The sequence below is a fragment of the Saccopteryx leptura genome, chromosome 3, assembly GCF_036850995.1.
Source record: "Saccopteryx leptura isolate mSacLep1 chromosome 3, mSacLep1_pri_phased_curated, whole genome shotgun sequence".
In the NCBI taxonomy this organism is placed as follows: Eukaryota; Metazoa; Chordata; class Mammalia; order Chiroptera; family Emballonuridae; genus Saccopteryx; species Saccopteryx leptura.
In genome coordinates, this window is record NC_089505.1 from 278,713,361 (window position 1) to 278,728,345 (window position 14,985).

General features: G+C 39.1%; 1 protein-coding gene across 2 annotated transcripts in view; it reads left to right on the forward strand.

The window, feature by feature from the left end:
- Positions 1-957, forward strand: part of ATL2 (atlastin GTPase 2) — a 59,740-nt gene extending 58,783 nt beyond the window's left edge. For both annotated transcript variants that reach the window (XM_066378475.1, XM_066378476.1), the window contains exon 13: positions 9-957. In XM_066378475.1, coding sequence (XP_066234572.1) covers positions 9-128 — 120 coding nt within the window. In that variant the 3' untranslated portion in view covers positions 129-957. The remainder of the gene's footprint in view (positions 1-8) is intronic.
- Positions 958-14,985: the final 14,028 nt, after the last annotated feature.

Consider the following 14,985-nt stretch of genomic DNA (forward strand, 5'->3'; position numbering starts at 1 on the left):
TACCACAGGTATTGAAGCCCCTGAGTGATAATTTGATGGAGGAAAACATAAGGCAGTCTGTAACAAACTCTATCAAAGCAGGCCTGACTGACCAGGTGTCTCATCATGCCCGATTAAAGACAGACTGACAGTTCATCTCCTCATGGACTCCACTCTCCCTTTTTTTCATGCTTGCTGTACAATGAGAACTCAAATAAAAATAAACCAAAGTTTACAATCAACTGTAGAAGTAGTTTAGTACAACTGGCTTCACAGATGGCTGCCACAGAGTGTGAAAATTGTTTGTTGGTTTTAAGCATTCTGTTCCCGGCTCCTCAGGCGTGGAGATTGGCTGAGGAGCACTAGTTTCTCATGCACATTTGTGCCATGTTTTTAATTCTTTCTCTTCCTTTTAATCTAATGTTAGTGAAATTTGTCTTATGTAAAAGGATATTTCAGGGAAAAATTTTAAGAAATCTATTTAGAATCTCTCTAACAGTGTCCCATTGAATTTTAATTTTTAGAGAAGTTATGAATCACTGTATTAAGATCAGATTGGAATGACAATGAAGCCTTTATTGAGCCACGACATTAAAAGTATATATTGCTTTACTGCCTTCAATACCAGTATTACATAAATGCATGTACCAGAAACTTCACAGAACTTACATGACAACTCTTGTAGCTGAGAAAGTGACTCTGAGGTGTACATTTGTCTTGCCTTTTTAAATTTGTAAAACTGCCCTGAAAGGAGTTGCATATCTGGGAAACTGAACTGTCCTTATGCAGTTTAGCCTTTATGTACATAAAATATGCCATTAATTTTATTGGGGGAGAAATTCCATCCAAAAATGTTGCCTACAGCTATGAGTTAAGAGTGTCTGTACAGTGTGTAGCTTTTATTTTCTAAACTCACAGATAGGGCATGTATATGAATTATAAATATATAAATAACAATTTTGTATTAAAAGTTTTGTAGTTTATGGCAAAATCTGGTTCTGTGGTAGGCTAACAAGTCCAGTTCCTGTGAAGGAATGTTTGTGGCTCATGTCCATGTGTGAATGCATAGACTATTTGAAGTTTTTGATATATTTGTGATATTTATCTTCCTTGAGCACTGCAGTCTCAACCCTCACCCCACCCCCAAGGGAATTCAATGGGAATGTTTATTGTGACTTTGTCCTCCGTTGCATTTTAAAGTTATTTCCTGTAATTTATTTTCAGTACATAATTAAAAATTTGTTGTATATATAAAATGAAACTTGTCATTTTTTTAGAAGAATTTTTCAAGTATGTATACCATTACATAAATCATATTTGTTTATCTTGAAAGAGCATGAGCAGGAAACACCAAGGGAGAGAGCTCTAAGGTATTGTACCTGGAAGCGAAGCTAGTCAAGTTACTTTTCTGTGTCTGTGGTGAGAGGAAACTTGTGATTAACCTGGGTGTAGCTGGGGATTTATTAATTTCTTTTTTTTTTCCTTTTTTTTGTGGTATATGTAAGACTAACATTTTTGTAAGACTTTTGTAGCCTTCTCTATGAACACCTATTAAAGCACCTACTTTTTTTTTTAAGTGAAGACAATTCAGATGTTGAGTTGCATGCCTGGAAGCTCTACATTTACCTTGGTTGATGCTATCTCTTCTCCCCCTTTCAACTCCTGTTTTTATATGGATTGTATTTGTTTCCATCTGTGTTAAATTGCTGCCAACATATCTGTTCTTAACCATGAAGAATCCACCTGAAAAGTGTCTATTTTTATTTCTTCTACCACCTTGTTTTATGAGTGCTGTGGACTGTTTTTATGAATGAAAAAAATAAAAAGTTTGTTGTATAATAGCAAATCTCCTGCAATTAAAGACATATAGCTTCCTTTTTCTTTTTTTAAACTAAAGAGTTGTGAAATCTAAGCCTTTGGATTTCTTAGTATTTCTTGTTGGAAAGAGTATGTTTTCTCCTAAGATATACTATGAAAGATTCCAAGAAAGCCCTTTGATTTCAGCTGGAAGATTCTGAACGTTCTTAAGGAAGAAGCAATAAAAGGGATTAAAGACAAACTCAAAACTGTTGACTGAAATAACTGGTGTATATTTTCCGTTCTACAATTTTTTAGTAATCTATATAACAAGGTAGGCTTTTACAAAGAAATATTTTATGGCAAATGATTTATCTTCCTGGTTAAGACAAATAATTTAATATTGAGGAATGGTCTGTTCATTTGCAACCCTGCTATTGAGCATGCCTTATATATTTCTCATGATAGCTAGTTGTCATTGCTTAAGTGAACATTTTGTGTGTAGAATTGAATAGCACAATATTAGTATTTCACTTTTGAGGTTTATATTTTCAGAGAACCCTGAGCTGGGCTTGCTTTAGTTATTTTATACTTGCAGAGTTGGACAGGCTAGGGACTTGACCCTTAGCTGTTGGTGTTAATTACATTGTTTCATTATTAATGGGATTAAAAAAAGTTTTGGTTTTAGTTAAGAACCTATTAAAAATATACCATAAGATTTCAGGAAGTTCTGTGATGTTACTATTAGTGGTCCAGTAAGTATTCAGAATGGCTTTTCAGTAGGTTGTTTTAAACAGTTTTGTCTTTTAGCTAAAGAGTTGGCTTTCTGACTACCTGCTCATGTGCTGACACGGGTTGCGTGTGTCTGTGGCACTTTGGTTTCAGCAGTTTCATTCATGAGCTCAAGCTACCAGATGACCCTGTCAAAAGTACCTAAAAGAAGTACAAAAAAAGCTCAGGAGTGGGGATCACAGCCTTTGTAGAGCATTTAAGCATATATTGGTGTTTTTCTGTACTCAAACAGTCCTGTGAGATGGCTGGGAAAGCGCTTTATCAAGTGTCTCAAGGATCTCAGGCTTGCAAACCCAGGCCTCTACTTCACACCTCCTAGGGTTTGGCTTGATGTAAAGCTTGTGAAGCAGAGTATTGTCCCTAACTCAAGAGGAAGAGTCTTTTAGCTGTGTTCTGAAAAACACTAAAAGTGGAGAGACGATTTTGTTAATACCGAAGGTAAAAGTCCACCCATATTACATTAAAAAATATTAACAGGCAGTGAAATTTTTCCTGTCCCTTGGATTGTATGCCTCAAAGGTGACTATTATCTGGTATGTGTGCTATAGAAATCTTTTCTGTGCTTATTGCCTTGTCTATGCATGCGTGACATACTCTTGATTTTTATTTTACACAAAGTAGAATTATATTGTACATGCTCATTCTTTTTCATGTACAATGGAAATTTTCCTAGGCCATTAAATAATTCTTTAATGCTCACGATTGCTTTGATTCTTCTGAGAGTAGGTGAGATTTCGAGGAGAGAGCACTAGAGCTTGAATTATTGATAAGTTTTCTTTATGTGACAGTTCCCCCAACCACAAGAGTGGTGAGACAGTCAAGTAATAAAATGTGAGGGGTGGTTAGGATTAGAAAAATTGTACTCCATTTGCTAGTCTTAAGGGTCCATCTGCTGGCTCTATTTGGCCACTAGTCTGAAGCTTGTCTATAGCTAACATTTGGTGGTGGTGGTGGTGGTGGTGGTGGTGGTGGTGGTGTGTGTGTGTGGGTATTTGGACTGTTATTCAAGGATTTTAACTTTGAGAAATAACTATATGGTAAATAACAGTCATTCTGGAGGAAAATGAATCTATAGCTACTGGTAGAGCAAGAATGAGAGGTCAACATAGCATGATTTAGACTTGCCCAGTCACAAACTTCACGTAAAAACCACCTAAAAACTTGTATTATCTCGAACTGGAAAGATATTCAAATTTCAATTCTTGGAAAAGAAAATGGACCTTGGAGTTTAAACTGAGCTTTGATCCCAGCACCCCCACTTCCAAACTTGGGAACTTGGCGAATCCCACGTAACAGCTGAGCCTTAACTTCATCTCTAAAACACATATAAGCAGCATCTACCGCTAGCGTTGTTAGGAGGATGGGATGAGAATATCAAAGTCCTGGTAGACATTTTTCTAAATCTCTTTTAAGGGGATGATATTTGTGAAAAATGTATCTATCTCCCAAATCACACCACCCAGTGCTTCCTGAAAAGATTAAAGGAGTTTTGGAGTCACTGCTATTTTGTCTGGAATAAAGTATCACTGGGTTCAGTTCCTCAACTGAATTAAGCTTCTTGGAAAGAAGAGACCGTATTTCATGCGTTTTTTAACGTCACCTTTGTATGTTTGTGCATAGTAAATGCTCAAAATATTTTAACATGGACTGGAGTGACTAACTTTGTCCCCTCGACTCACCTTCCATACTTAGACCTAGACCATCCACTTCCCCTTATAGATCTCAGAGAAAAATGCGTGCAATAAGAATTATGTTATCTTGCGCCATTGTTCTAACAGTGCAACTCCAAGTATGCCCCCATGGTTATGTTACAGTGGATTGTATATCCTCTTACATTCAGGATTTACCCTCCCTTGCATGCTCAAGAAGAATCCATCCTCTTGAGAAATTTGACCCTGCAAATAGCCTCTTCCTCTGCATCTTCAAATTCTGGGTCATTTATTTTAGCTTACAGTCATTCCTTCATACTATTGAGATTCAAACCAAAAAACTTCCCTTGGCCTGTTTATTCCCTTCCAGCTACAGTTCTATTACTTTGCTTCCTTTTGGAGCAAAAATTTATGAAGTTTTATATGCACACACTTTCTATTTTCTCACCTAAACTGACTCCAGTCTGGCTTGTCACCACCACTTTATGGAAATACTTCTTACTGGGGTCCCAAAAGACCTACATTTTCAAAGCTAAGGGTCAATCTCATATCTTGGTCTCCCAGCAGCACCTGATGTAGTTGACCATGTTCTCATTTTCCTCTTGCATCACTGCTCTACTCAGTGTCCTCTGTTGGATGATCAATAACCATCTTTACACTGATGACTGTTTAAATGTATATCTCTCATCCAAACTTATGTATCTACATGATATCTCCATTTGGATGTCCATTTCAAACTTACACCACAACAGAACTACTGATTCTCACCCAGACAATTCAATAACAAGCTTTCTATGTCTCAATCAAAAATCTAGGAGTTACCTTGGATTCTTTTTCTCTCATACCCACATCTTACCTATCACTAAGCCCATTGGTTCTTTCTCAGAACATATCCTGGAACACCACTTCTCCTTAGCTCCCCTGCTATAACGCGTCACACACTATCCTCTCTCATCAGACCAAATGGTCTGCTTACCCTCCTACCATCTGTCTTCCCCAAAGTGGCCAAAATGCTCTTACTCTAAGACAGGGGTAGTCAAACTTTTTATACCTACTGCCTACTTTCGTATCTGTTAGTAGTAAAATTTTCTAACCACCCACCGATTCCACAGTAATGGTGATTTATAAAGTAGGGAAGTAACTTTACTTTATAAAAATGTATAAGTCAGAGTTACAGCAAGTTGAGCATATAATAATAATTACCAAGTACTTTATGTCAGATTTTCGCAGAGTAAATCTTTATAAAACAACTTACTATAGTTAAATCTATCTTTATTTATACTTTGGTTGCTCTGCTACCTTCCCACCATGAAAGCTGGAACGCCACTAGTGGGTGGTAGGGACCAGGTTGACTACCACTGCTCTAAGGAATAAATCAGAGCATATGTGTTTGCTGCTTTAAACTCTCCAGGGATTTTCTCTTGCTACCAGAATAAAATTTAGGCTCCTTACCCTGGTTGAGAATCTTGGCCCTGGCATATATCTCTGTGACCTCATCTTCCTGTTCTCATTCTCTGTGCTCCAGCCACACTGACCCCTTAAATACTCTAAGCCTATCTCAGGGCTTCTGTGCTCATTGTTTATTCTGCTGGTAACATTCTTCCACTGACTAGATCTACCTTCTCACCATTTGGTTCTAATATGTTACCTCCTCAGACCTCTCCTAGACACCCTAGTTAAAGCAGCTATCACTATTAAGTGTTCTATGATCCTACTTTAGTGCCTTCTTGGTATCTAATACTGCTTTACATAATACTATCTGTCTTCTTGTATAAGTATGGTACCTTCTAAGCGGCAGGAATTCTCTTTATTCACTCATTTTTCTACCTCTTACAACTAACTACCTGTAGAGTCAGAACACAATGTTAATTACCTGAATTGTCAGAACTGTAAACATTCCTTTTAAACATATGTTTAAGCTGTTTGATAGAGCAAGAAGATGCAATAATTGCCTCTCTGCCACAGTACATAGTCATATAAATATCTCCATGTCACAAACTTGGAGTGGGCCTTGAGAAGCAAGTGATTAAAATGGATGACTTGAAAAAGTTTTACATCAATGATACTTACCTAAAAATATTTGGCAGATATCCCCCAATGTTTAAAAAGATACTCTCCGTACATTCAGTGAAACTCAAATCTTTCAAGGACAATGTAGGTAGAGTAGTGGGGAAGAGTGGGTGAAGGGGAAGCTTGAGGGAGGAGGACTTCACAGGGCAGAACTTGGGTAGGCGTCCATTGGTTTGCCTCCAGGGCCATGTCCTGTGGAAGTTGACATTTGGAAATCTGCAATCAGCTGTTATGTTGAGTAAACAGTCAGGATCTTATCCCTGGGCTGTTTTTAGTGTCAGTGTGTGTATACCTATGGACTGTGTTTTTCTTGGTTAAGGAAGTGTAGTACCAGGCATAGATCAAGTCAGGACTTAACGAAAAAGTCCTTGATAGGATGTTTAAAGACGTGATTGTAAAGACTTTTCAAATATAAAAGTAGAACAGTATAATGAACTGCATGTCCCCATCACCCAACTGAAATAACTATCAGCACATAGCCAATCAGGTTTCATCTATACACCCCCACGCTTCTCTCCCCACCACTGACTCAATGATTTTGCAGGAAATCTCAGATATTATATTCTTTTAATTATACATATTTCAGTATGTATCTCCAGAACATTAGGACTCTTATTTTTAGCAATCACAATACTCATCACTTCTAAATGAATAAAATACTAATTAATACCAAATATCCAGTAAGCATTCAAATTTCCCCAGTTGTCTTATAAATATCTTAACACTGTAGCCAAAGTCCCTGACCATCCACTATGAGAATGTGCATCTACTATTCAAGGGCACTGCCTCTGTTGTGTGACACAAGCTCAAGACTATAGATTTCTTCAAAAATTAAGGGTAATCCATTGCTTCTCGGCCTTTTGGCTATGATCAAGTGTAGTAAATTAAGGGTAATCCATTTACCTTACCTCTTAATTATTTCAGAACCGCACATCTAGTATGAGTCTAGGTTTTTTTCAACAGGGCATTTTTAGTATCAACAAATGAAAGAACCCTCTTTACACCTGCTCTTTCTCCCAACCCCAAAGAATAAAATTGCGTTCCAGAATTAATAGCTTTTTATCCTTCACAGAGTTGTAATTAGAGATGTAGGAACCTGAGGAGACATGCTGCGGCTTTGAATCTCACTTCCTGCCCAGAAGGTGAATGCAAAAAGTGAACCTGGAAAGACCAAGAAAGAGGGCTATAGTGGCAGTAGTCCAGTAGTCTCCCTTATCCTCATTTTCACTTTCTGAAGCCCACAGATATTCCATTTCCCCAACTATCGACATCGTGTGCTCCATTCAACCATCAGTGTCATCATGGCCTGATGACCCAGGATCACCCAAAGCAGACAATCCTCCTTCTGACATTATAAGAAGGTCAAGAGTAGCCTAAGGCTATGTCACAATGCCTAGGTTCTTCACCTCACTACATCTCATATAGGCATTTTGTCACCTCACATCATCACAAGAACAAGGTGAGTATAGTACAGTAAGATATTTTGTGAGACCACAATACTTTTGTTACAATGTATTTTATAATTATTGTTGTATTTTGTTAGTTATTGTTTTGAATATCTTACTGTACCTAACTTTAAATTAAACTTTATCTCCTGACCTGTGGTGGTGCAGTGGATAAAGCATAGACCTGGAACACTGAGGTCGCTGGTTCGAAACTTTGGGCTTGCCTAGTCAAGGCATATATGGGAGTTGATGCTTCCTGCTTCTTCTCTTTCTTTCTCTCTCTTTCTCCCTCTCTCTCCCACTCCTCTCTAAAAAAAATAAATAAAAAAATTTAAAAGAAGTCAAACTTTATCATAGGTATGAATGAATAGGATAAAAAACACAGTCTGTATGGGGTTTAGTACTATCCACAATATCAGGTGTCCACTGGGGGTCTGGGAACATAGTCCCTGTGGATAAGTCTATTACACCTGTTGTATTAATTAAAAATTTTCAATGTAGAGTACTTAAAAATGTTTTTCTATATAAGGGAGATAGGATTTATACTTGAGGAATTATCAAAACAAGGAAGGGGTGTCTGAAAGGGACAAATGTTTACTCTCTGTCTGCCCAACATCAACACACACCCTTCATTTGTCCTTAACTCTCCAATCTGCCTGACACAATGCAACCATCTCTTATACAAAATATGCTGCTCTCTCCTCAAAAGGGGAAGCCCCAATTTTCAATTCATTACATTCTACTCGAAATTCAGGATTAGACACAATGTCATCTTAACACCCTGTAAACTACAGATGAATTGTGAAATGAACCGACAGAAGTTACGTAGACTAGCTGGGGAAGGGAGAGGTGAAGAAAAAGAGAATTAGCATATGTACTTATATATGTAATTCACCAAAGAAGGAAATAATGAGGCCTTTGCTGATATTTCCCCAGTGCATGTTCCCTTTGCCCTCAGCCACAGCTTTGTCTGGGGGAGTGACCCAAACCTTTATTCCTGGGGGTTTGAGCTGGTGGTGGCCCTCTGCTTCTCTAGGGCTGCTCCAGTTTTTTGTTACCTTCCACCATTGAACAGGGCAGTACGTCCCTTCCTGCCAGTCTCAAGTGTCACTAATCCTATTTCCGCTTATTACCCCTTTCCCTCCCCCATTATATTTGCTTATTGAGTTGTGGTTTAAGAAAGTATCTGTCTCAACTGGTAAAAACATTTCTCTTTGGAGCATTTTCTATATCTCATTTATTGGTACTTAATTAACATATTTTTGCTCCATAAGATGCACTTTTTTCCCCCCAAAATGGAGGGGAAATGCCCGTGCATTTTATGGAGTGAAAAATACAGTATTTTATTAAATATTTTAACACACTATTTGGTTCAGAATATTTTTTTTCTTATTTTCCTCCTTAAAACCCTAGGTGTGTCTTATGATCAGGTGCATCTTATGGAGCAAAAAGTAAGGTATTCCCTTTAGAACTGTTCTGCAGATACTTATTTGTTGACTCCTTAATAATGCCTAAGCTTCTCCAGGTAGGCACATAGGTATATCAAATGTTGAAATCTCAGCCATAATGTGAGTTCTTTTATATTCAATAAATCCACCTCCAGCTAAAGACAATGTCTATCTTCCCCATCTGTGCCTTCCCTAATCCCAGAAAGATGGGTGGGTCATCACAGATGGGGGCTTTGGAGAAAGGGACAAAAGATGACAGAGAACTTTATGATCTCTCAACTACCTCTGCCACCTTGGAGACAATCATATATATATATATATATATATATATATATATATATATATATATATATATATATATATATATTTTTTTTTTTTTTTTTTTACTTCATGGCTTTTAGATCCTAAACTCTCAAAGATTTATTTCTTGTCAATTAATATTTAGAAAATACCTTCATCCTTACGTCTGAATATTCCAATTTTATTATTTTGTTCAGCCAATGGGATTATTAGAAAACACCAGGCATGCCACCAATTTATTTCAAATACTTATGAACAGAAAAGTACACAATATTTGCATGGTTTTCTTTTTTTGGACCTGTGCATTCTTGGTATCATGCCTATACAAACAGCATGCGAGCACACCTTCCTTACTTGTCTGTTATTCAGCATATAAACACCTGCTATATTCCAACCATGCTGCATGCTGGGACACAATGGTGAGCCACAGGTACCATCCTTTTTTCCATAGCCTTTATATCCTAGAAAAGGATGCCAGTAGTATGGACCAAATTCAGCTCTATCTCCTGAGGCTGTATTAGAAAGTCCTGCCATTTACCTATAATACAGCAGGGGGCAGATGAAGTCCATTTTTCAAAATCATTTGCGTCAGTTTAGCATTTCAGATCTAGCAGATTAAAATTATTACTTTAAGGGAACTAGGATCTGGTTTTGCATTTTGTTCATTGCTTGTCAAACTTTTGGTACCTCTGCTATCAAATCTGAAAAAATAAACCCCCCCACAAAATTTCCCAGAATAGTCATGAGGGTAGTTTGTTAGGCAAAAGAATTAATTCTACTCTGTTTTCACAGAGAAAGACTATCCGATGGACTTAATATTAATTTAATAGTTTCTCTAAATCTGCCTTTTCATTTAGGTGTTTGCTTAAATTAATCAGTAGGTGTGTTTTTATTGTTGCCGAGGGAATGGGTAAAAGAGACCATCACGCTCATTAGCTACTCTTGCTTCTTACTTCAGCCATAGTAGCCCCTCCTACATCCTTTGCCATTCAGAACAAATAAGAGACAACTTTTAGAAATGCTGAGAAAGCAAATGCTGTGTGTGTGTGTGTGTTACATATTGTTATGTGCACAAGAGTGGTATCAGAGCGTCAGGAGAGAGGAAAGGAATGTGGGGTGTTGTGTTTTGGGCAAAAAGCTGAAAAGAATATTCTAATTTTGGACTTTTTAAGGCTATGTTAGATTTTCTGAGTGCTTTAAAGCAATAAGTATGCAACTGAGTTATGAAGCTACATATTGGAAATTCCTATAGAAAGGAAAATCTGAGCTAAAGCAAAGAGAGTTACTTGGGCAGACATCTTTTGTCAATCAGTATTTTGTTGTATCTTTTGTTAGTCAATGCCTTCCCCAGCCCTCCCGTTCTATTACTCTTTCTAGAACAGAACAGGAAAACTGTACCAACTCTCTCGAGCTACGGCTCCCTGGAGAGCTACTGGCTGAGTAGATGTGGAGGGACCGGACTAAATCAATTTCTAGTGAATCTGTGAGCTGATCACATATTATTTTGTTGAGTTATTTATCTTTCTCATGAGATAATAAGTTCTGTGGAACACAGTCATGTCTATCTTGCTCATCACTGTCTTTCCTGTGCCCATGACATTTTCCCTATACTAATGCTTTCAGAGCATAAATAACAGTACTCCTTTTGACCTCATTAAAAAAACAACAACACCAAAGAGATTAAGAAATGTAGGTAATCCTAGCCATAAATTGTTTGGGAATTGTGTGCGTGTATGTGTGTGTGTGTGTGTGTGTGTGTGATTTACAATCCTCTGTCTGTGGCCCACCTATGATGATGATGCGATGCAGAGGTAATAAGGAAGATAAGGAAGAATAGCTAGGGAACCGAAATACCTTCAAACTTGACCATATTGTAGATTCTTTGAATAGAAGGGTCCCACCATCCAATCAGGATTTCCACAATGTCCCTAAAGGGAAGTCACCCGTATTTTGTTGGAGCACTCACTAAATTTTGATGCAGCTATTATATTATTGATAACTCTTGTTTTTCTCTCTCTCCTTTGCAGCAGAGGTTGGGGGTTGGGGGTTGGGGAGTGCAGATATTTAAAAAATATATATGTAAATGTGTGTGTGTGTGTATATATATATATAAAAGGACAGGGAAAAATGTAATAACATTATACACTCACTGCCTAAGAATTAATGAGTACTAATGTTTTGTTCTTTTTGCCTCAGCTACCCATTGTTGGGAAATAATTTTCCATAGGTCTCTCACCTTTTTACACATCTGGACTGAGCTACTGACCTCTCGTTCTGGACTACCTTTTCAAGGATGGCTGTATAGTAAACAACTGTGAAATATAGAGGTAGCATTCCCCTTCAGAGTCAAGGGCAGCGTTTTTACAACCTTGGAAGATAGAGAGTATGTCTTGCTCTGGAGGTATGCTTAGTGACCATTATAAAATAATCAGGTTCTTCCCTGGCTTGGTGGCTCATTTATAAAGAATTTACTATATTAGATTAAAAGAGGAAAACTGTATTATTAAAATAACCGATGATGGCAAAAGGCATTTGATAAAAGGTAGCAACATTTACTAATAAAAACTCTGTGTAAAATAGGGATAGAATAAAACCTAGCATGGTAATGACTGTATCATGTCATTGGTAATGACTATCATGTGAAGGCTATCGGTATAGCACTCTTTGTTATTAAGAGAAAGACCAATGTAGAAAAGCCTATTTCAATTCTTTCAGTTCCAGCTTCTTCCAGAAACCTGAGAACTTTTAATACCGGCAAACCAAATTAACAGTTCTGCCTCTTACAGAAGAAAGTCAATAAACATTAGCTCCTCTGAGGCAGACAAATCACAGGAAACACAAGCTCCACAGTGTTTCATAATCACACGACAAACACCATCCGAGTCACTTACAGCTTTTGGACGAGGAATCTTTCTTACCAGGGTCCCATGGGACAGGCCCAAGGCTGGCTGTCTCTCCTCCTGGTTTCGTCACTTTGCTCATATGATTTGCTTGCACTTTTGCCTACTTACTGTGAGCTTGGCCCCTCCAGGTCTGGTGGATTCCCAGCCCGTCAGAGACAGCCAGTCTCCCCTGAGGGTCCGGGAGGCCCCCTGGCCGAGGAGCTATTTGTGTGGCCCTCAGTTCCAACAATAATATGCCAGGCTGCATCTTTATTTCTTTGGAACTTTTTATTTTTTGGCTTATGGCTTAGCTTCTTCTGTTCATTTGAGAGAAGTATTTTTTTGAGTTTCCTCAGAGAGTTAGGACTCTCATTGTCAACTGTGGGATGCAGGGTCTGTCCTGGACCGCCTCAGATAAGTGTTTATGCCTCCTCCCTTATGGGGGTCCATTTCCTTCTCTCCATTGGTAAGTTTGTACTTGTCATTGGGAGACTGTGTCGTGTTTGCATAGTGTCTCAATGAAAGGTTATTTGGGTATAAGGAACAGATATTCCAACCTCCACCTCACCCCAGCTAAGCAAAGAGGGAGTTATTATGCAATGTCAAGGGAAAATCTCTTAGACATCCAAGCACAAGACACAAAGTGAAGCCAGGCTGGAAATGCAACTCTAGGATGTTGGGAACTGAGATGGTCCTCTCCAACTCTACGGCTTGGATGATCTCTGGCATCTCTGTTTCTCCATCTCTCTTCAGTGGCTTCTGGTGCTTGTAATGGATCAGTGCAGATGCTCCCGTCATGGCTCTCTACAATGTTTCAGTTTTATTACCTACCTTCATCTTGTGAGTTTTAAACCCTGTGATAGTCCAGTTCAGTGAGAAAAGGAAGAGTCTGTTTGGCGGCTTGTCAGCCAGTAGATTGACAGATTTAAGGCAGGTCTCAATCTCTGGTCCAATCAGCTTTGACCAGAAGGCAGGGTCAGATAACAGGCATTAGCTGTGGGCCAGGGCAAGTTCTTTGAGAGGGCAGCTATTTAGGACCTAACCAAGTACCAACCCTAGCCTTTTACATTTACATAAAGCCTGGTAATATATAAAGTATTTTTAATGTACATTATGTTGTTTTCTTGCTTGCTTGATTAGTTTGTTCATTCAAGAGACATTTATTAACATGCCCTATATCAAATACAAGGATAGGTATCATTGTACAGGCCCCATATTCCAATATGGCTATGTTGTACGCAAAGCAATTCTATTAGGAATGGGGGTGCAGGGTTACATATAAGCAGAGAATGTGATGAAAGTGCAGTGGTAGAGAAAATTGGGCTGCTGTGGCTATATGTAGGGAAGGCTAGAACTCAGGCTGGAGAGTGAAGGCAAGAAGTCAGGAAGCTTATTCAGTGGCTTGGTCATCTTTACACATCACAAAAACCAGGAGGTTGTTTTTCAAGGCAGGTGAAAATGTCACCTGACTTGATAACTGAGATAACTCAGACTCAGAGAGGCTAGGTGAGTTGCCTGATATCACACCACACTGAGATCAAAACTGGATCTAGATCCTCTGACTCCTGGTTCAGTGCTCACTCCTTTCACCTGAGGACCCTCTCCTGCCACGTTTGCTCTAGTGATGCTTTGGGTAGGACTCACCCCATTAGTGCGGTGCTTGGAGACTTGGAGACTTGGAGGCTTGGAGGCTTGGAGGCTTGGCTTGGCCATCACTGCCACACTGGGTGCGGTCACATTCTACAGATCCTAAATCCTTCAAGGCTGGGGTGACAGGCTGGGATGAAAAAGGGGCAGAGGATGAGGATGAGGATGAGGAGAAGTTGGGGATCCTGGCATCACTTGGCCTGGGACAGGGAAAATTGGGGCTCAGATTTCTAGTTTATGTGACAGGGAATATCTGAATCACAGATGGCAGGGTGAGGGCATAGAGGAGAAATCACTCTCACTGTACCTCTTGCAGGCCTATATGTCAGGGAAGATACAGAGGATGGGGAAGACCCTCTCTCTGCTCCCAGGTACACTTCCAAGGTAGAATTGGCTAGTTCCTGCCCAGGGTAGGCCCATCTATGCAGACCCTACACTGGATGGCTGTGTCCAGATAGGTGACAAGGTCAGCATGGGTAGTGACATAAATTTGGCCCAGAGAAGGTCTTGTGAGGAAACCAGGAGAGGTGCAGGGTTCACCGTGCTTTCCCTTCCCTCATCTACTTCTCTTATCATTGGCTCCAATCTTGACCCTTAACCCTCGTTTCTGCTGCCGAACAAGCAGTGAGGACTGTGTCATGTGAACAATAATCACAGAGAATCACACCCAGTTTTCCGACTGTACATTCATGTCCTTTCCTGTTATTAGGATAAATGCTGTTTCCTTGAGATTCAACTTATCCCATTTTTTTTTTTTGGATGGTTCTGGTACGCGCCCCTCAACCAGAACCCTCAACCTTGATGTACTTGGACGACACTCTATCCACTGGGCCACCCAGCCAGGGCTCACCTCGTTTCTTGCTTCTGCTTTCTTTCTCTTGAGGCGCAAGACCATATGGGGCCATTTGTTATAATAGAAATATAGACGACACCTCTTTAAGAAAATCAACACTGTGGATACGCTGAGTAATGGCAG